Source organism: Coregonus lavaretus, assembly GCF_964263955.1.
Source record: "Coregonus lavaretus genome assembly, chromosome: 32".
Taxonomy (NCBI): domain Eukaryota; kingdom Metazoa; phylum Chordata; class Actinopteri; order Salmoniformes; family Salmonidae; genus Coregonus; species Coregonus lavaretus.
In genome coordinates, this window is record NC_140019.1 from 22,538,705 (window position 1) to 22,561,057 (window position 22,353).

The following is a 22,353-nucleotide window of genomic DNA, read 5'->3' on the forward strand; positions in this document are numbered from 1 at the left end:
AGGCTGTTGATTGTGGCTGGTAGAATGTTGTCCCACTCCTCTTCAATGGATGTGCCAAGTTGGTGGATGTTGGCGGGAACTGGAACACGCTGTTGTACACGTCGATCCAAAGCATCCCAAACATGCTCAATGGGTGACATGTCTGAGTATGTAGGCCATGGAAGAACTGGGACATTTTCAACTTCTAGGAATTGTGTACAGATCCTTGCGACATGGGGCTGTGCATTATCATGCTGAAACATGAGGTGATGGTGGCAGATGAATGGCACGACAATGGGCCTCCAGGATCTCGTCACGATATGTCTGTGGATTCAAATTGCCATCGATAAAATGCTATTGTGTTCGTTGTCCGTAGCTTATGCCTGCCCATACCATAACCCCACCGCCACCATGGGGCACACTCTTCGCAACGTTGACATCAGCAAACCACTTGCCCACACGATGCCATACACAGTCTGCCATCTGCCCAGTACAGTTTAAACCGGGATTCATCTGTGAAGAGCACACTTCACCAGAGTGCCAGTGGCCATCGAAAGTTAACATTTGCCCACTGAAGTCTGTTACGACGCCGAACTGCAGTCAGGTCAAGACCCTGGTGAGGACAACGAGCATGCAGACGAGCTTCCCTGAGACGGTTTCTGACAGTTTGTGCAGAAATTCTTCGGTTGTGCAAAACCAAAGTTTTATCAGCTGTCCAGGTGGCTGGTCTCAGACAGTCCCGCAGGTGAAAGAGCTGGATGTGGAGGTCCTGGGCTGGCGTGGTTACATGTGGTCTGCGGTTGTGAGGTCGGTTGGATGCACTGCCAAATTCTATAAAACGAAGTTGGAGGCTGCTTATGGTAGCGAAATTAACATCAAATTCTCTGGCAACAGCTCTGGTGGACATGCCTGTAGTCAGCATGCCAATTGTACGCTGCCTCCAAAACTTGAGACATCTGTGGCATTGTGTTGTGTGACAAAACTGCACATTTTAGTGGCCTTTTATTGACCCCAGCACAAGGTGTACCTGTGTAATGATCATGCTGTTTAATCAGCTTCTTGATATGCCACAAAGGAGAAATGCTCACTAACAGGGATGTAAATAAGTTTTGCACAAAATTGGAGAGAAATAAGCTTTTTGTGCGTTTGGAAAATTTCACTTTACATGTTGCATTTATATTTTTGTTCAGTATAGTTCGAATTTTCAAAACACTGGGGTTAATTCACTAAGAGATAGTGTATTTATTTCAGTGGTATCATAAAATAGATTTGCTCAAAATTCCTCTCAGCCATGTTGGTCTAAAAAGCAGTGTGTCCCCAAGCTAACTACTCCTCTAACTTTTTATCTTTCTCTCTTTCACTTCTTCCTCTTTCTTTCATTTTCTCCTCTCTCTTTCTCCCTCTCTCCCTCCCTACGCCTCTGCTCCAGTTTGTGTGCATAGCGCAGCAGGACTACTGCTGCATCCTCAACCAGGTGGAGAAGAACATGCAGAAGGTGGAGGAGGAGGGCGAGATCGTCATGGTCAAGGAGCACCGTGAGCTGGACCGCACCGGCACCCGGAAGGGACACATCGTCATCAAGGTGAGTTCATTCGTTATTGAGTAAGCATTTAGGTTTCAAACCACATCTTCCTAAGGTATAAATACCTTCTAAAGGTGTCATGACATATTAGGGGTTATGAATGCCTACAGTGGGGGAAAAAAGTATTTAGTCAGCCACCAATTGTGCAAGTTCTCCCACTTAAAAAGATGAGAGAGGCCTGTAATTTTCATCATAGGTACACGTCAACTATGACAGACAAATTGAGAAAGAAAAATCACATTGTAGGATTTTTTATGAATTTATTTGCAAATTATGGTGGAAAATAAGTATTTGGTCACCTACAAACAAGCAAGATTTCTGGCTCTCACAGACCTGTAACTTATTCTTTAAGAGGCTCCTCTGTCCTCCACTCGTTACCTGTATTAATGGCACCTGTTTGAACTTGTTGTCAGTATAAAAGACACCTGTCCACAACCTCAAACAGTCACACTCCAAACTCCACTATGGCCAAGACCAAAGAGCTGTCAAAGGACACCAGAAACAAAATTGTAGACCTGCACCAGGCTGGGAAGACTGAATCTGCAATAGGTAAGCAGCTTGGTTTGAAGAAATCAACTGTGGGAGCAATTATTAGGAAATGGAAGACATACAAGACCACTGATAATCTCCCTCGATCTGGGGCTCCACGCAAGATCTCACCCCGTGGGGTCAAAATGATCACAAGAACGGTGAGCAAAAATCCCAGAACCACACGGGGGGACCTAGTGAATGACCTGCAGAGAGCTGGGACCAAAGTAACAAAGCCTACCATCAGTAACACACTACGCCGCTAGGGACTCAAATCCTGCAGCGCCAGACGTGTCCCCCTGCTTAAGCCAGTACATGTCCAGGCCCGTCTGAAGTTTGCTAGAGTGCATTTGGATGATCCAGAAGAGGATTGGGAGAATGTCATATGGTCAGATGAAACCAAAATATAACTTTTTGGTAAAAACTCAACTCGTCGTGTTTGGAGGACAAAGAATGCTGAGTTGCATCCAAAGAACACCATACCTACTGTGAAGCATGGGGGTGGAAACATCATGCTTTGGGGCTGTTTTTCTGCAAAGGGACCAGGACGACTGATCCGTGTAAAGGAAAGAATGAATGGGGCCATGTATCATGAGATTTGGAGTGAAAACCTCCTTTCATCAGCAAGGGCATTGAAGATGAAACGTGGCTGGGTCTTTCAGCATGACAATGATCCCAAACACACCGCCCGGGCAACGAAGGAGTGGCTTCGTAAGAAGCATTTCAAGGTCCTGGAGTCTCCAGATTTCAACCCCATAGACAATCTTTGGAGGGAGTTGAAAGTCTGTGTTGCCCAGCGACAGCCCCAAAACATCACTGCTCTAGAGGAGATCTGCATGGAGGAATGGGCCAAAATACCAGCAACAGTGTGTGAAAACCTTGTGAAGACTTACAGAAAACGTTTGACCTGTATCATTGCCAACAAAGGGTATATAACAAAGTATTGAGAAACTTTTGTTATTGACCAAATACTTATTTTCCACCATAATTTGCAAATAAATTCATAAAAAATCCTACAATGTGATTTTCTGGATTTTTTTTTCTCATTTTGCCTGTCATAGTTGACATGTACCTATGATGAAAATTACAGGCCTCTCTCATCTTTTTAAGTGGAAGAACTTGCACAATTGGTGGCTGACTAAATAATTTTTTTCCCCACTGTATGTATATGACGTTTAGTGTTACCTAAAGGATTATACACCATCTTCTATAGGGCACGACGGAGCGTCTGACCATGCACCTGGTAGAGGAGCACTCTGTGGTGGACCCCACCTACATTGAGGACTTCCTGCTGACCTACAGGACTTTCCTCTCCAGCCCCATGGTCGTGGGCAACAAGCTCCTCGAGTGGTTCCACGACCCAAGCCTCAGGGACAAGGTCAGCTCCCAGTTCAAGCACTTTACTATCCATTTCAGATAAGTATTTCAGTCATTGTATTGTAATGGAAGCTAGACAGTACCCAACATCAGTTATAGCTAAAGCATAGATAATACCACATAGATCACAGATGCATACATGCTTACATACACTCAGATTAATGTATGCAGATTAATACACACACACACACACACACACACAAATAACTACGTGTGAGGAAATGCATTTAACTAGCTAACATTCATTCCAAGCCCATGCTCACCCACTTATTTTTTACTGTGAGTGAATCTGAATGACTTTCTTCTTGCATCCCCAGGTTACACGGGTAGTCTTGCTGTGGGTGAACAATCACTTCAATGACTTTGAAGGCGACCCCGCAATGACTCACTTTCTTGAAGAGTTTGAGAACAATCTGGAGAGAGAGGTCCGTGTCTCAGTTAAGCATAGCATGTTTCATATCCAGTTCCAACATTACAGCATGTTTCATATCCAGTTCCAACATTACAGCATGTTTCATATCCAGTTCCAACATTACATCATGTTTCATATCCAGTTCCAACATTACAGCATGTTTCATATCCAGTTCCAACATTACAGCATGTTTCATATCCAGTTCCAACATTACATCATGTTTCATATCCAGTTCCAACATTACAGCATGTTTCATATCCAGTTCCAACATTACAGCATGTTTCATATCCAGTTCCAACATTACAGCATGTTTCATATCCAGTTCCAACATTACATCATGTTTCATATCCAGTTCCAACATTACATCATGTTTCATATCCAGTTCCAACATTACAGCATGTTTCATATCCAGTTCCAACATTACAGCATGTTTCATATCCAGTTCCAACATTACAGCATGTTTCATATCCAGTTCCAACATTACAGCATGTTTCATATCCAGTTCCAACATTACATCATGTTTCATATCCAGTTCCAACATTACAGCATGTTTCATATCCAGTTCCAACATTACAGCATGTTTCATATCCAGTTCCAACATTACAGCATGTTTCATATCCAGTTCCAACATTACAGCATGTTTCATATCCAGTTCCAACATTACAGCATGTTTCATATCCAGTTCCAACATTACAGCATGTTTCATATCCAGTTCCAACATTACAGCATGTTTCATATCCAGTTCCAACATTACAGCATGTTTCATATCCAGTTCCAACATTACTCTTCCTTTGCCCTCATTATATATTCAGTCAAAACATTCAAACTGTCAAAATGTTTGCCTTTCGCTAGCCTCTTATTTCACAATTTAAAATGCTAAAGATTATTACATTTTTTTGCATTTTAATTTTATTCCACATAGTAACAAAGTTGAGATACAAACAATGAACCCAAACCCTGAATTGAGCAATGTACCGGTACTAAACATAATCAATTTCCTTTACAGAAAATGTACGGCCACCTTAGACTGTTAAACATTGCCTGCGCTGCTAAAGCCAAACTGCGTCTGGTGACTCTGACCAAGCCGTCGAGGGAGGCCCCGCTAGCCTTCACCCTGCTGGGGGGCTCCGAGAAGGGCTTCCGCATCTTCATCGACAGCGTGGAGCCCGGGAGCAAGGCCGCAGAGGCCGGCCTCAAACGAGGAGACCAGGTGAAGTAACGAGAATTATATTCTTTATATAGCATTATTTCATATGTTCAAAATGCATTACATAGAAGGGATGGGAAACTTCCCTCATCCACTAGCACTGTATGTGTAGCACCCACCTGATTGATGCCAGGGCGCTGTTTAGTGTGAGAAAGCTCACCACACATCAGACCTATCACAGTGTGCTTATTCACTAGACTAGTTTGCTCACTAGTGATTTTTCACACTTTGCCCCAAGGGTTCCAAAGATCCTAGGTTAAATCCAGGATGCCATCTTGAAAACCCTGCTTGGCTGTGCTTTGTTTTGGCTGAAACTTAACTCTTAAACTCTTTCCTGCAGCTGCTTCCCAAAGGAAATGTGAATTATAACATCCTGCAAAGCATGTTTACTCTTGCAATTCTCCTGTCAAACCTTCTCATTGAGTGGCTCTAAAATACCCTTATCAATCTCTCTCCCCTTTTCATCAGCCCATTAACAAGACCTATTTTGCCGAACCTATGACCAGTGTTTCTTTAATAAGTGCTGGCCCAGAAACAGCCATTAGACCTGGTTTGCTCCATCAGCACTGTGGTAATGACTGCAGAGGAAGGCCCCTCACTCACAGAGGGATCACCAGTCACTTCCTGGTTCATTCAGAGGTCACATCCTGGTTTACCCAGAGGGCACTTCTTGGTTCACTAAGAGGAAAGGAGGAAAACTCAGTGGCAGGCTCATATGTAAACAAGAAGTCCTTCCCCTCTCATGACAATTCAGCAGTTGTCATAAGGCAGATAACAGGAAATAGAGACCAGTAGTGTTAAGGAGATGGGAAGGGGGGATGGAGACCAGTAATGTAGAGGTTAGGGAGATGAGAAGACAAGGGGGGGATGGAGACCAGTAATGTAGAGGTTAGGGCGATGGGAAGAGAAGGGGGGATGGAGACCATTAATGAATAGGTTAGGGAGATATGAAGAGATGGGGGATGGAGACCAGTAATGTAGAGGTTAGGGAGATGAGAAGTGGGGATGGAGACCATTAATGTAGAGGTTAGGGAGATGAGAAGAGAAGGGGGGATGGAGACCAGTAATGTAGAGGTTAGGGAGATGGGAAGAGAAGGGGGGATGGAGACCATTAATGTAGAGGTTAGGGAGATGGGAAGAGAAGGGGGATAGAGACCAGTAATGTAGAGGTTAGGGAGATGGGAAGAGAAGGGGGGATGGAGACCAGTAATGTAGAGGTTAGGGAGATGGGAAGAGAAGGGGGATGGAGACCAGTAATGTAGAGGTTAGGGAGATGAGAAGAGGTGATGGAGACCAGTAATGTAGAGGTTAGGGAGATGGGAAGAGAAGGGGGGATGGAGACCAGTAATGTAGAGGTTAGGGAGATGGGAAGAGAAGGGGGGATGGAGACCATTAATGTAGAGGTTAGGGAGATGAGAAGAGAAGGGGGGAGGGAGACCAGTAATGTAGATGTTAGGGAGATGGGAAGGGGGGATAGAGACCAGTAATGTAGAGGTTAGGGAGAAGAGAAGAGAAGGGGGGATGGAGACCAGTAATGGAGAGGTTAGGGAGATGGGAAGAGAAGGGGGGGTGGAGACCATTAATGTAGAGGTTAGGTAGATGGGAAGAGAAGGGGGGGTGGAGACCAGTAATGTAGAGGTTAGGTAGATGGGAAGAGAGGGGGGATGGAGACCATTAATGTAGAGCTTAGGGAGAGGTTAGGTAGATCGGAAGAGAAGGGGGGATGGTATGAGTGTCATGTCATACAGTAGTTCACATGGCCTAGTAGGTTGGAGTTTGGTGCTTACATCACCAGAGTTGTGGATTTGACTCCTGCATGAATTAACAGGATTGAGGATATGGATGATACTTTATGTAATGTTGTGGTATCTTTGTTTGTCTTTGAACAGATTCTGGAGGTGAACGGGCAGAACTTTGAGAATGTCCAGCTCACCAAAGCCAATGAGATCCTGAGGAACAACACCCACTTGTCAATTTCTGTGAAAACCAATCTTTTAGGTAAGAGTTATGAGGGCTAACTATGAATTTAATACTAATAGACGAATATAAGTAACAGTAACACTATCATGTTCCACACAGTATTTGTATTTATTAGGGATCCCCATTAGTTCCTGCCAAGGGATCAGCTACTCTTCCTGGGGTCCAAACACATTAAGACACTTACATTGCACATAAAACAAAATATAAAACAGTACATATAACATTATTACACCACTACATATCTACAATACAAAATGTATAATACCACCATACAACAATATTACAATGTACAGTTGTGGTCAAAAGTTTTGAGAATGACACAAGTATTGGTCTTCACAAAGTTTGCTGCCTCAGTGTTTTTAGATATTTTTGTCAGATGTTACTATGGTATACTGAAGTATAATTACAAGCATTCCATAAGTGTCAAAGGCTTGTATTTTTTAAGTCTTTTTCAAGACCTCTGCAATCCGCCCTGGCATGCTGTCAATTAACTTCTGGGCCACATCCTGACTGATGGCAGCCCATTCTTGCATAATCAATGCTTGGAGTTTGTCAGAATTTGTGGGTTTTTGTTTGTCCACCTGCCTCTTGAGGATTGACCACAAGTTCTCAATGGGATTAAGGTCTCGGGAGTTTCCTGGCCATGGACCCAAAATTTCGATGTTTTGTTCCCCGAGCCACTTAGTTATCACTTTTGCCTTATGGTAAGGTGCTCCATCTTGCTGGAAAAGGCATTGTTCGTCACCAAACTGTTCTTGGATGGTTGGGAGAAGTTTCTCTCGGAGGATGTGTTGGTACCATTCTTTATTCATGGGTGTGTTCTTAGGCAAAATTGTGAGTGAGCCCACTCCCTTGGCTGAGAAGCAACCCCACACATGAATGGTCTCAGGATGCTTTACTGTTGGCATGACACAGGACTGATGGTAGCGCTCACCTTGTCTTCTCTGGACAAGCTTTTTTCCAGATGCCCCAAACAATCGGAAAGGGGATTCATCAGAGAAAATGACTTTACCCCAGTCCTTTTTGCAAAATATCAGTCTGTCCCTGATGTTTTTCCTGGAGATAAGTGGCTTCCTCACTGCCCTTCTTGACAACAGGCCATCCTCCAAAAGTATTCGCCTCACTGTGCGTGCAGATGCACTCACACCTGCCTGCTGCCATTCCTGAGCAAGCTCTGCACTGGTGGTGCCCCGATCCCGCAGCTGAATCAACTTTAGGAGACGGTCCTGGCGCTTGCTGGACTTTCTTGGACGCCCTGAAGCCTTCTTCACAACAATTGAACCTCTCTCCTTGAAGTTGTTGATGATCCGATAAATTGTTGATTTAGTTGCAATCTTACCAGCAGCAATATCCTTGCCTGTGAAGCCCTTTTTGTGCAAAGCAATGATGACGGCACGTGTTTCCTTGCAGGTAACCATGGTTAAAAGAGGAAAACAATGATTTCAAGCACCACCCTCCTTTTAATGCTTCCAGTCTGTTATTCTAACTCAATCAGCATGACAGAGTGATCTCCAGCCTAGTCCTCGACAACACTCTCACCTGTGTTAACGAGAGAATCACTGACATGATGTCAGCTAGTCCTTTTGTGGCAGGGCTGAAATGCAGTGGAAATGTTTTTTGGGGATTAAGTTCATTTTCATGTCAAAGTGGGGCTTTGCAATTAATTGCAATTCATCTGATCACTCTTCATAACATTCTGGAGTATATGCAAATTGCCATCATAAAAACTGAGGCAGCAGACTTTGTGAAAATTTATATTTGTGTCATTCTCAAAACTTTTGACCACGGCTGTACGTGTGTGTAGAGTGCGTGTGCTAGCGTTTGTGTGTGTGTGTCTGTACCTGTGTGTGTGTCTCTTCACAGTCCCCGCTGTTCCATAAGTTGTTTTTATCTGTTTTTTAAATCTGTGATTCTACTGCTTGCATCAGTTACCTGATGTGGAATAGAGTTCCATGTAGCCATGGCTCTATGTAGTACTGTGCACCTCCCATAGTCTGTTCTGGACTTGGGGGTTGTTAAGAGACCTCTGGTGGCATGTCTTGTGGGGTATGAATGGGTGTCCTATGTGCTAGTAGTTTAAACAGACAGCTCGGTGCATTCAGCTTGTCAACTCTTCTTACTAAAACAAGTAGTGATGAAGTCAATCTCTCCTCCACTTTGAGCCAGGAGAGATTGACATGCATATCATTGTTAGCTCCCCGTGTACATTTAAAGGCCAGCCATGCTGCCCTGTTCTGATACAATTGTAATTTTCCTAAGTCCCTCTTTGTGGCACCTGACCACACGACTGAACAGTAGTCCAGGTGCTTCTAAACTAGGGCCTGTAGGACCTGCCTTGTTGACAGTGTTGTTAAGAAGGCAGAGCAGCACTTTATTATGGACAGACTTTTCCCCATTTTTAGCTACTGTTGTAATTAAGAAATACTAATGCGTCCCCCCCCCCCTTTTCATCCACCCAGTGTTCAAGGAGCTCCTAGCACGGCCAGAGCACGACCAAGAGGCAGAAGGTGAGGAGCTGCCAGAGGTGGACCGCAAGAATGGCGCCCCGGCACACCTGCCCAAGATCGGGGACATCAAGAAGGGCTCGCGCTACTCCATCCCTGACCTGGCAGTGGATGTTGAGCAGGTGATGTAGTATAATGGACTACCGTGCCCATAATGCTTTGTGTATGTTATCAGGGACGTATTCATTAGGCACCAAACAGAAGAAAACAGACTGAAGCAGGAAGGGACTACCTGACATTGTCCAATCAGAAATGCTTGTTTTAATTTTCTGTTGCAAAACATTTTGTTGTGGTGTGCCCTAATGAAAATGTCCCTGTTTTTATCTTAGTAAAGACGTTCCTAACGCCTAACCTAATGGTGTCCCGTCTCCTTCTCAATGCAGGTGATGGGCCTGGAGAAGGCCAGTAAGAAGGCCAAGGCCAACACGGTGGGAGGAAGGAACAAGCTCAAGAAGATCTTTGACAAGACACTCACCAGCATCCTGCCCCCAAAACCATACAAGTAAGAGAAGCCAGAGACCAAGGGAAAAGGTTGCTTCAAAGTTAGAGGAGGGGAGTGTGGAATAAATGGGTTTGACTTATTACTGTTTTCTGTGTTGTATTGATAATGCATTGAGCAGTGTAACCTCCTCTTATGAAGATGTATTGAGCAGTGTAACCTCCTCTTATGAAGATGTATTGAGCAGTGTAACCTCTTATGAAGATGTATTGAGCAGTGTAACCTCCTCTTATGAAGATGTATTGAGCAGTGTAACCTCCTCTTATGAAGATGTATTAAGCAGTGTAACCTCCTCTTATGAAGATGTATTGAGCAGTGTAACCTCCTCTTATGAAGATGTATTGAGCAGTGTAACCTCCTCTTATGAAGATGTATTGAGCAGTGTAACCTCCTCTTATGAAGATGTATTGAGCAGTGTAACCTCCTCTTATGAAGATGTATTGAGCAGTGTAACCTCTATTACTGATATACGTTACATCGTCCTCTATCCTCTGAAAGTGGAACTGCTTCCAACCCCTCTCTCCCTCTGTGTTTCCGTAGTGACGTGGGTGTAGGCCAGTCGCAGGACGACAGCATCGTGGGCCTGAAGCAGTCCAAACAGATTCCGGCCGCGCTGCCAGTCAGCGGCAGCCTGTCGTCCAGCAACCCTGACCTGCTGCAGTCCCACCGCATCCTGGACTTCAACAACCAGCCTGGTGAGGACAAAGAGACACACTACTCTTTGAATCTTTAATATACAACTGTATATTACAAACCATACATTACACATCTATAAGCACCACTTGGCTGTCTTCAGCATTCTTGAAGCAGTCTATTTTCATACATTGTTAACCGGGGACATTCTTTGCCAGATGTTTGACACACCCTTTAATGTTCTCCCACACACACACACACTTCCTTCAGCCCCTGTCGTGACAAGTGAGTATCTGTCTGCTTTTGCTCTGCCCATGCAACGCTTGTCGTCTTTGCAAGCGAACTGCCGTTTCTTTCACAAGCTTCCTATGGTGTTTCTAAATCTGGGGTCTTGAGGGTTAACTTTTTCTAACTGTGGTTATGGTCTGGGCTTGTTGGTCTTGTTAACAGCAGACTGCAAATCAGTGTGTTTTAATGGGTTACATAGGCCTGAATCTAACTGGGCTGTAGAAAGCACAATCATGTCCTTGCCAATGCTGTCAGTCAGCCCCTCTGTCATTCAGTGTTCTAGTCAGCTAAATGAGTTACACAAACATATCATTGAGCATGTCAGCTTGGCTTCTAGCAGACATCAGTTGTTGTCCTTTTGTTGAAACGTTTGGAGTACAGTTTGAAACTAATCAATCCTGTAAACTTTTGACAGAGGGTGAGCAGCTAGCATTGACCCATTCATTCTCATATTGGTGTGTTTTCACTCGTGATTGGGGTGGTATGGTGAATTCAATACGTTTCTTGTGGAGATGCCATGATTTTGTAACCTTGGGTAAAAAAAGCAATGGTACTTGAATGATGTGACTGTCCATGACGAAATTGCTAAATTCTGACATGAGATAATTGTGTGGGTAATTCCTATTTAATTAAGTTATCTCCATATCCAAAATGAGGATTCCGCTCCTAATGTTTGTCCAATGTTGTGTTGACGTTGTACCTCTATCCTCCCCCATCCAGACATGTCAGACCAGGTGCTGCGGGTGTTCAAGGCAGACCAGCAGAGTCGATACATCATGATCGGTAAGGACACCACGGCCAAAGAGGTGGTGGCCCAGGCCATCCGGGAGTTCGCCCTGACCGCAGCGCCCGAAGCCTATTCGCTGTGTGAGGTGTCCATCACGCCGGAGGGTGTCATCAAGCAACGCCGGCTCCCGGAGCAGCTGTCCAAGCTGGCTGACAGGATACAGCTCAGTGGCAGGTAAGGACTGGATTTATTGATTACATTTTTATACAGGTTAGTCCCATCTCTTTTTCAACAGATAGCAAACACTCTCAAGTCCCCCTCTCCTCTTGTGCTGACGTTCTCCTGACCATTCCTATATTAATCAAATCACATTTTATTTGTCATATGCACTGAATACAACAGTGAAATGCTTACTTACACAAGCCCTTAACCAACAATGCAGTTTTAAGAAAAATAAGTGTTAAGTAAACAATAGATAAGTAAAAAATAAAAGCAGTAGAATAACAGTAAAAATAACAGTAGCGATGCTATATTCAGGGGGTACCGGTACAGAGTCAATGTGCGGGGGCACCGGTTAGTCGAGGTAATTGAGGTAATATGTACATGTAGGTATAGTTAAAGTGACTATGCATATGTAATAAACAGAGAGTAGCAGCAGCGTAAAAGAGGGGGTGGGTTGGGGGTACAATGCAAATAGTCCGGGTAGCCATTTGATTAGCTTATGGCTTGGGGGTAGTTTTATGGCTTGGGGGTAGAAGCTGTTAAGAAGCCTTTTGGACCTAGACGTGGCGCTCCTGTACCGCTTGCCGTGCGGTAGCAGAGAGAAAAGTCTATGACTAGGGTGGCTGGAATCTTTGACAATTTTTAGGGCCTTCCTCTGACACCGCCTGGTATAGAGGTCCAGGATGGCAGGAAGCTTGGCCCCAGTGATGTACTGGGCCGTATGCACTACCCTCTGTAGTGCCTTGCGGTCGGAGGCCGAGCAGTTGCCATACCAGGCAGTGATGCAACCAGTCAGGATGCTCTCGATGGTGCAGCTGTATAACTTTTTGAGGATCTGAGGACCTATGCCAAATCTTTTCAGTCTCCTGAGGGGGAAAAGGCTTTGTCGTGCCCTCTTCACGACTGTCTTGGTGTGTTTGACCATGATAGTTTGTTGGTGATGTGTACACCAAGGAACTTGAAGCTCTCAACCTGCTCCACTACAGCTTGATGAGAATGGGGGCGTGCTCGGTCCTGCTTTTCCTGTAGTCCACAATCATCTCCTTTGTCTTGATCACGTTGAGGGAGAGGTTGTTATCCTGGCACCACACGGCCAGGTCTCTGACCTCCTCCCTATAGGCTGTCTCATCGTTGTCGGTGATCAGGCCTACCACTGTTGTGTCGTCTGCAAACTTAATGATGGTGTTGGAGTCGTGCCTGGCCATGCAGTCATGGGTGAACAGGGAGTACAGGAGGGGACTGAGCACGCAACCCTGAGGGGCCCCCGTGTTGAGGATCAGCGTGGCAGATGTGTTGTTACCTACCCTTACCACCTGGTGTTGGCCCGTCAGGAAGTCCAGGATCCAGTTGCAGAGGGAGGTGTTTAGTCCCAGGGTCTATAGCATAGTGATGAGCTTTGAGGGCACTATGGTGTTGAACGCTGAGCTGTAGTCAATGAATAGCATTCTCACGTACAATGAGGGGAAAAAAGTATTTGATCCCCTGCTGATTTTGTACGTTTGCCCACTGACAAAGACATGATCAGACTATAATTTTAATGGTAGGTTTATTTGAACAGTGAGAGACAGAATAACAACAAAAAAATCCAGAAAAACGCATGTCAAAAATGTTATAAATTGATTTGCATTTTAATGAGGGAAATAGGTATTTGACCCCTCTGCAAAACATGACTTAGTACTTGGTGGCAAAACCCTTGTTGGCAATCACAGAGGTCAGATGTTTCTTGTAGTTGGCCACCAGGTTTGCGCACAATCCAGGAGGGATTTTGTCCCACTCCTCTTTGCAGATCTTCTCCAAGTCATTAAGGTTTCGAGCCTGACGTTTGGCAACTCGAACCTTCAGCTCCCTCCACAGATGTTCTATGGGATTAAGGTCTGGAGACTGGCTAGGCCACTCCAGGACCTTAATGTGCTTCTTCTTGAGCCACTCCTTTGTTGCCTTGGCCGTGTGTTTTGGGTAATTGTCATGCTGGAATACCCATCCACTACCCATTTTCAATGCCCCGGCTGAGGGAAGGAGGTTCTCACCCAAGATTTGACGGTACATGGCCCCGTCCATCGTCCCTTTGATGCAGTGAAGTTGTCCTGTCCCCTTAGCAGAAAAACACCCCCAAAGCATAATGTTTCCACCTCCATGTTTGACAGTGGGGATGGTGTTCTTGGGGTCATAGGCAGCATTCCTCCTCCTTCAAACACGTCGAGTTGAGTTGAGACCAAAATCGAGCTCTTTGGCATCATCTGACCACAACACTTTCACCCAGTTCTCCTCTGAATCATTCAGATGTTCATTGGCAAACTTCAGACGGGCCTGTATATGTGCTTTCTTGAGCAGGGGGACCTTGCGGGCGCTGCAGGATTTCAGTCCTTCATGGCGTAGTGTGTTACCAATTGTTTTCTTGGTGACTATGGTCCCAGCTGCCTTGAGATCATTGACAGTTCTCCTGTGTAGTTCTGGGCTGATTCCTCACCGTTCTCATGATCATTGCAACTCCACGAGGTGTGGGGACGACGTCATCGATGCACTTATTGATGAAGCCAGTGATTGATGTGGTGTACTCCTCAATGCCTTCAGAAGAATCTCGGAACATATTCCAGTCTGTGCTAGTAAAACAGTCCTGTAGCTTAGCATCTGCGTCATCTGACCACTTCTTTATTGATCAAGTGACTGGTGCTTCCTGCTTTATTTTTTGCTTGTAAGCAGGAATCAGGAGGATAGATTTATGGTCAGATTTACGAAATGGAGGGCGTAGGAGAGCTTTTTACGCGTCTCTTTGTGTGGAGTAAAGTTGATCTAGAGTTTGTTTTCCTCTGGTTGCATATTTAACATGCTGGTAGAAATTAGGTAGAACGGAATTAAGTTTACCTGCATTAAAGTCCCTGGCCACTAGGAGTGCTGCCTCTGGATGAGTGTTTTCCTGTTTGCTTATGGCCTTATACAGCTCATTGAGTGCGGTCTTAGTGCCAGCATCGGTTTGTGGTGGTAAATAGATAGCTACAAAAAATATAAATAAATAGTGTGGTCTACAGCTTATCATGAGATACTCTACCTCAGGCGAGCAATACCTAGAGACTTCCTTAATATAAAATGTTGTGCACCAGCTGTTGTTTACAAATATACACAGACTGCCACCCCTTGTCTTACCGGAGGCCGTTGTTCTATCTTGCCGATGCAGCGTAAACCCCGCCAGCTGTATGTTATCCATGTCGTCGTTCAGCCACGACTCAGTGAAACATAAGATATTACAGTTTTTATGTCCCGTTAGTAGGATATTCGTGATCGTAGCTCGTCAATTTTGTTATCAAATGATTGTACGTTGGCTAATAGGACTGATGGAAGAGGCAGATTACCCACTCGTCGTCGGATCCTTACAAGGCACCCCGACCTACGTCCCCTACATCTCCGTATCTTTCTCCTGTGATTGACAGGGATTTGGGCCTTGTCGGGTGTCTGAAGTAAATCCTTCGCGTCCGACTCGTTGAAGAAAAAATATTTGTCCAGTACGAGGTGCGTAACCGCTGTCCTGATATCCAGAAGCTCTTTTCGGTCGTAAGAGACGGTGGCAGGAACATTATGTACAAAATAATTTACAAATAACGCTAAAAAATACACATATTAGCACAATTGGTCACTATATTCACCCCCTCTTATTATTTTTCCTCAAGTCACAGTACATCAGGTGTTTGTTAATAGTTACTCAACTTGATGAATAACTCTAACAACAAAAACACTTATTTTGAATATGTGCTTTGTGTTGAGAAGATTCTACTGGAGGAACAACATGGAGATAGACCATTTATTTATGTACAATAGAGTACGTGTGTGTATGTGAGTGAATACTAAAGGAACTCCCTGCTCTTCCCCTCTCTCTAGATACTACCTGAAGAGCAACATGGAGACAGAGACCCTCTGTTCAGACGAGGACGCCCAGGACCTCCTTCGTGAAGGCCAGATCTCCCTCCTCCAGCTGTCCACTGTAGAAGTAGCCACGCAGCTCTCCATGCGCGCCTTCGAACTCTTCTGCGCCATCGAGCCCACTGAGTACATCGACGACCTGTTCAAGCTCAAGTCTAAGACGGGCTCGTTTTGCCTCAAGCGCTTCGAAGAGATCATCAACCAAGAGACTTTCTGGGTGGCATCGGAGGTGACCCGGGAGCCCAACCAGCTCAAGCGCATGAAGACGGTCAAGCATTTTATCAAGATAGCTCTCCATTGTAGAGAGTGCAAGAACTTCAACTCCATGTTCTCCATCATTAGGTGAGGTGGGAGAGGACGAGGACAAGAGGACACCCGGCAGCCATGTTGTATTGTTGTGATGTAGATTGGTTAAACCGATTTGGAAGAGTTTTACACCAAATCCAGCAATTAGGCATGCAGGCTTTCACTCCAAACATAATCTGGCACACCTGATTCTACTGAACAGCTGCCCACTGAAATTCAATTAGCTGAATCAGGTGTAGAGTTGGAACAAAAGCCTGGAACCAGAGTTTGCCCCCTTCTCTACAGTATCAGTATTCTAACTTAACTGTCTTTCTGTCGTCCTCCCCCCAACAGTGGTCTGAACCTGGCCCCAGTATCTAGACTTCGGGGCACGTGGGAGAAGCTGCCCAGTAAGTACGAGAAGCTGTTTGGGGACCTGCAAGAACTGTTTGATCCATCCAGGAACATGGCCAAGTACCGCAACGTGCTCAACAACCAGAACCTCCAGCCACCCATCATCCCCCTGTTCCCCGTCATCAAGAAGGACCTCACCTTCCTGCACGAAGGTAGGCAGCCACACACCTAGTCATTTTGGATCACAAAATGTGTTCAAAACATTCATCTTGGAACCCAGAATGAAATCCGTCTCACTCCAGCTATTTTGGAACTTTTCGTGTTGAAAAACAATATCCCACGTATAAATACAGTAATGTACACACACTGAAGGGTAAAAAATTTATAGAATTTTTTTGGTGGGCAACTGCAAACTTCATGTAGTAGGCCATTCAAGGAGTTGGTCTGATGGTGCCCTCTGTCATTGGCCTCCCCCCTTACTTGAGGAGCAAAAAAGAACAAAAGAGGCAACCGCTCCCCTTCCCTTTCCACTATGTCGCCTATTCCCCCTCAGGAGAAAAGATTTTGCATGGGTCCTCAGATCCTCAAAAATGTCTACAGCTGCACCATTGAGAGCATCCTGACTGGTTGTATCACTGCCTGGTATGGAAACTGCTTGGCATCCGACCGCAAGGCGGTACAGAGGGTAGTGTGTATGGATGGCCCAGTACCTCACTGGGGCCAAGCTTCCTGCCATCCAGGACCTCTATACCAGGTGGTGCCAGAGGAAGGCCCTAAAAATGGTCAAAGACTCCAGCCACCCTAGTCATAGACTGTTCTATCTGCTACTGCATGGCAAGCAGTACCGGAGTGCCAAGTCTAGGTCCAAAAGGCTCCTTAACAGCTTCTACCCCTAAGCCATAAGACTGCTGAACAGTTAATGAAATGGCTCGCCCCCCCCCCCCGCTACTCTGTTTATTATCTATGCATAGTCACTTTATCCCAACCTACATGTACATATTACCTTGACTAACCTGTACCCCCACACATTAACACATTACCCCCTGTATATAGCCTCATTATTGTTATTTTATTGTGTTACTTTTTTAAACTTTAATTTATTTAGTAAATATTTTCTTAACTCTTATTTTTCTTAAAACTGCATTGTTGGTTAAGGGCTTGTAAGTAAGCATTTCATGGTAAAGTCTACACCTGTTGTATTCGGCGCATGTGACAAATTAAATTTGGCTGGGTCTCCCATTTTTTTATACAATGTTGCACTAAATTAGATTGTATGCCAATATTGCACTAATATTGTACTATAAGGCATCTTAATCAATCTGTTATAACTAATAGTCTCTCTTGTCTTTCCCCAGGCAACGACTCTAAAGTGGATGGCCTGGTGAACTTTGAGAAGCTGCGGATGATCGCCAAAGAGATCCGCCACGTGGGTCGAATGGCCTCCGTCAACATGGACCCAGCGCTCATGTTCAGAACCAGGTAACATCGGGAAAAACGCGGAAATCCAATATTCCCAGAAGACTAACAACACTTCACCATCCCCTTTAGGTCCAATCAAATCACTGTAGATTGTCGATGATTGATTGTTCACATGTAGATTTTCGATATTACCTGCATCCACGCTTTTCTCTTGAGCAACCGTTTCTCCAGGCAACCCAGCTGTTTCCTGTACTGTCTACTTATTGTTAGCGTAGAAACCACACGGTGCTCATGTGAAACCACACGGTGCTCATGTGAAACCACACGGTGCTCATGTCAAACCACACGGTGCTCATGTCAAACCACACGGTGCTCATGTCAAACCACACGGTGCTCATGTCAAACCACACGGTGCTCATGTCAAACCACACGGTGCTCATGTGAAACCACACAGTGATCATGTGAAAGTGTGTGTGTGACTTTGCATGTCCACCATGCTGCCATGTGACTTTTGGGTGTCTGTGGTTGTTATCAGTGTTTGTCTCTCTTTCTCTCTATTGTGGGCCTCTGGTAACCTTGCTCATCTTGGTGTCTCTTAGTGGTCTATCCTGTCTAAGCTTGTCTCCCTCTTTCTTTCTCTCTCTTTCCCTCTCTCCGTCCACTCTTTGCCCTCCACGCTTCACTGTTCATGGCTATCCCTTCTAGGAAGAAGAAATGGAGGAGTTTAGGGTAAGTTTTGGTGACCTACGATTTTTCCATGCTTTTTTATTCTGCCCAATTTGTGCTCTCTCTCTCTCTCCCTCATTTCTGACGCCTCGTTTGTTTGGTTTAATGCTGATTTGACTAACCACTTATTTAGTGCTGATTTGACTAACCTGTTATTTAGTGCTGATTTGACTAACCCGTTTGGTTTGATACCCTTCTAACACTGCTTGGCTCTGGTAAAACTTTCTTTAGAAAAGGAAATGAACATGACTTTTGCTAGTTTGAAGTCACACTTTTTTTATGGCCAAAATATTTTGCAATGACTCATTAAAACTGATAGAGCGATTTGCATCCCATTCAATTCATAATGCAATTCACAATCCATGAACTAGCAAAAGTGATTACTTTGTCTTCCCATCTACTTACCAAAAACAGCATGCCAACTTCCATCTTGTTTTCAGTTCTATCAGTTTGTCATGGTGTGGATTTATTCTGTGTATCAGCCTCCAGACTAAGAATATCTTCTTCAACATGAAAGTCTATAGTGTGCTACAATTACAGCCAAACTCGTCATGCTTTACATTAGAGTTTGACAAATTCTGTTTTTGCCCTTGCACTACACAGCTGATTCAAATAACCAACTCATCATCAAAGTTTGGTTATTTGAAAGCTGTGTAGTGCTAGGTTAAAACCCAAAACGTGCACCCAGGGGGGGCCCCAGGACCGAGTTTGGGAACCCCTGGTCTACATCAGTGGCCAAGGAGGTAGTATACAGAACAGTCATTGTGTTCAATTCCACCACACTATACATGTACTCTGGATGTACCATAGGTTCTTATGAAAAGGCGTTTCACTACAGCTACCTTGGTTTTAGACCACAGAAATGTTAACTATGACTATCTATCACTATTTGAACCCCCAACAAACACACATCCCCTGTTTCCTGACTGATTGACCCCCTGGCCCTATTCCCTCCCCTTCTTCCTTGGAATGCATGGAATGTTCTGGAGCTGAGAGGAATGCCCCCAAAGCCTCAGTCTCTGCATGTCTGCCACTCAAACGACCCTCCTCTCAACTACCTTCTAGGAATAGTACCCACACACACAGTTACCTAGATAGTAGTACACACACAGTTACCTAGATAGTAGTACACACACAGTTACCTAGATAGTAGTACACACACAGTTACCTAGATAGTAGTACACACACAGTTACCTAGATAGTAGTACACACACAGTTACCTAGATAGTAGTACACACACAGTTACCTAGATAGTAGTACACACACAGTTACCTAGATAGTAGTACACACACAGTTACCTAGATAGTAGTACACACGCAGTTACCTAGATAGTAGTATACACACAGTTACCTAGATAGTAGTACACACGCAGTTACCTAGATAGTAGTATACACACAGTTACCTAGATAGTAGTACACACACGGTCATAGTCTGATGGTGGTCTCTCTCTCCCCTCTGTGTGTGTGTGTGTGTGTGTGTGTGTGTGTGTGTGTGTGTGTGTGTGTGTGTGTGTGTGTGTGCGCACGTGTGACCAGTTCTCTTAGCCAGGGCAGTGCCAACGCGGCGGTGCTAGACGTCACCCAGACGGGCGGGCACAAGAAGCGGGTGAGGCGGAGCTCCTTCCTGAATGCCAAGAAGCTGTACGAGGATGCCCAGATGGCCCGCAGGGTCAAGCAGTTCCTGTCCAACCTCAGCCTGGAAACCAACGAGGAGGCGCTGCAGACCCTCTCGCTGCAGTGTGAGCCCTCCATCAACACACGTAAGTGGTGGAGAGAGTACATGCTGTGGACAACACACACTTGCTTGTGTTCTGTCTCACACTTAGTGCGGGCTAGAATAGGGTACATGCATGCTGTGTACACACACACACACTTGCGATCTCTAACTGCAATATGAGCCCTCCATCAACACGTGATTGATGCACACATGAATGCTGTTGGTACAAACACAAATTGTCCAGGTGGCCATTTTGGCTCAGCAGCAACACTCGGTTTCTCACTGGTAGTATTGATTGTTAACGTACCACATTCTCCTTCAACCATTTCTCAGTGCCCAAGAATGCTGGTGGCAGTAAGAGGCCAGACACGTCTCCGGTGGTGTCCAGGGCTGCCAGCCAGCAGAGGGGCCAGCTGCAGAAGGGAAACCAGGCCCTTCAGGTGCCCGCCGTGGCCCTCTACCCCTCCCGCAAGAAAGTACCCGTCAAGGACCTGCCACCATTCGGTAAGAACAAGTTAAGGGGGAAAATATACTTGATGCATATATGCACGTTTTAGAACATTGTTTCTTTCCGACATTCGCTTTCAGGAAAACACATTAATTTCAGTTTCAGGTAAAATGTACCTCATCACAATGTTGCTTCTATTGTGGCATTACACTAGCTTAGACACTATGAGCAGGTTTCCCAAAGACCCGGATAAAGTTTATTCCTGAACTAAAACACACTGTCAATGGATATTCTAAGGATTAATCTGCATCTGGGAAACCTGCCTTTGCTGAAGTTTTTATCCTACTCCAAACATGGGTTAGGTTGAGGGTTAAAGCTGGAATCCTTAATGTGATATTATAACAACAAAGAAGTTACTGTAAACAACTAACAGTTTTTTCCCCTCAGACATTATTGCACGCGTGGTAGAAGAACACAATATGTACTGCATTAATTTTTTACCATGCTGCACGACGCTCCTCAGTTCAACAACAAAAATGATAACAACGGTGATGGGGCGGCCAGCGGTGGTGGGGTGGGGTGGCTACTGTGGATTCCATCTTTAAGTGTAGCTCAGAGGGGATTAAAGTACACTGTGGGAAGTGGGAACTATTTCTTGGAAGAACCTCCAGTGGAGGGAGACATTAGCTCATGTAGCTGTGCTTCACTGTGTTGATACAGTAGTATCCACTCTGCCAAGTTTGCTTTGCTCCATCTGTTTAAATTCTCAGACAATAGATAAAACCTCTGTAGTACTACCTCTCCTTTGACTGTGATTTGAGCACCACCTAGAGGCCGTATGGCCAAGTGAGGATTAAAAACTCACCAGACAATGTAGGCTATGGCTACGTTTAAAACCCCACCATTGACGTTCTCTCCACAACGCTAAATTTGGCTATGGTTTTGTTTTGAAGGCACAAGTTCCCCTCAGTCGTTGAAGAAGATCCTGTCACTGTCGGAGGAGGCCAGCGAGCGTCACAAGCGTCAGACGGAGGACACAGTATCCAGCACCTCCTCGCAGCTCTCCTCCCCACCCACCTCCCCACAGAGCTCGCCCAAGAAGGGTAAACTAAATAATCCCATCAGTCCAACCTCAGCCTATAGACAAGGGGAGAAGGGCTATGTAAAGGGCTCCCTTTTGTCGTTCTGAGCCTAGACCACCTAGTCTACACTGTTCCATATTGGAATCAGCTATCAATCACCCCTACCTACCTCCCATCCCAACTACCTCACTCCTTACATACTGTGATGCTGTCCTGTGTCCTATCTGTGTGTGATGTCTCTTTGCCTTGCCGCACGCAGGGCTCAGGACACTGAAGGGCCAAAGTTTCCGGAAGGTTACCTTGACCAGTAAACAGACAGCCACAGGTAAACTGGGACTGCCCCAGACCGGCCCTAGACCTAGATGCTGCTGGCCTAAAACACATTTTGGGGTGCCCCTAATGATGCCCCCCTAAACATGCAGGGTATTTGTTGTTCAATTCCAACCAAGTCTTAACTGATGATGACTAATATT

The 22,353-nt window shown here is 45.1% G+C and overlaps 1 protein-coding gene across 4 annotated transcripts in view; it reads left to right on the top strand.

Annotated features, from left to right (window-relative positions):
• Nucleotides 1-22,353, top strand: part of LOC311107821 (rap guanine nucleotide exchange factor 2-like) — a gene marked incomplete at its 3' end in the record, with an annotated part of 149,212 nt that overhangs the window by 119,567 nt on the left and 7,292 nt on the right. The window contains exons 11-28 of one of the 4 annotated variants that reach the window (XM_084150379.1): nucleotides 1,409-1,561; nucleotides 3,303-3,467; nucleotides 3,784-3,903; nucleotides 4,885-5,088; nucleotides 6,975-7,083; nucleotides 9,525-9,691; nucleotides 9,953-10,071; nucleotides 10,609-10,763; nucleotides 10,972-10,986; nucleotides 11,710-11,950; nucleotides 15,809-16,192; nucleotides 16,490-16,701; nucleotides 17,845-17,968; nucleotides 18,614-18,637; nucleotides 20,170-20,393; nucleotides 20,684-20,854; nucleotides 21,752-21,901; nucleotides 22,140-22,205. In XM_084150379.1, the coding sequence (XP_084006505.1) occupies nucleotides 1,409-1,561; nucleotides 3,303-3,467; nucleotides 3,784-3,903; nucleotides 4,885-5,088; nucleotides 6,975-7,083; nucleotides 9,525-9,691; nucleotides 9,953-10,071; nucleotides 10,609-10,763; nucleotides 10,972-10,986; nucleotides 11,710-11,950; nucleotides 15,809-16,192; nucleotides 16,490-16,701; nucleotides 17,845-17,968; nucleotides 18,614-18,637; nucleotides 20,170-20,393; nucleotides 20,684-20,854; nucleotides 21,752-21,901; nucleotides 22,140-22,205 (2,803 nt within the window). The remainder of the gene's footprint in view (nucleotides 1-1,408; nucleotides 1,562-3,302; nucleotides 3,468-3,783; nucleotides 3,904-4,884; nucleotides 5,089-6,974; nucleotides 7,084-9,524; nucleotides 9,692-9,952; nucleotides 10,072-10,608; nucleotides 10,764-10,971; nucleotides 10,987-11,709; nucleotides 11,951-15,808; nucleotides 16,193-16,489; nucleotides 16,702-17,844; nucleotides 17,969-18,613; nucleotides 18,638-20,169; nucleotides 20,394-20,683; nucleotides 20,855-21,751; nucleotides 21,902-22,139; nucleotides 22,206-22,353) is intronic. The other 3 variants (XM_084150380.1, XM_084150381.1, XM_084150382.1) reach the window with 3 other exon arrangements.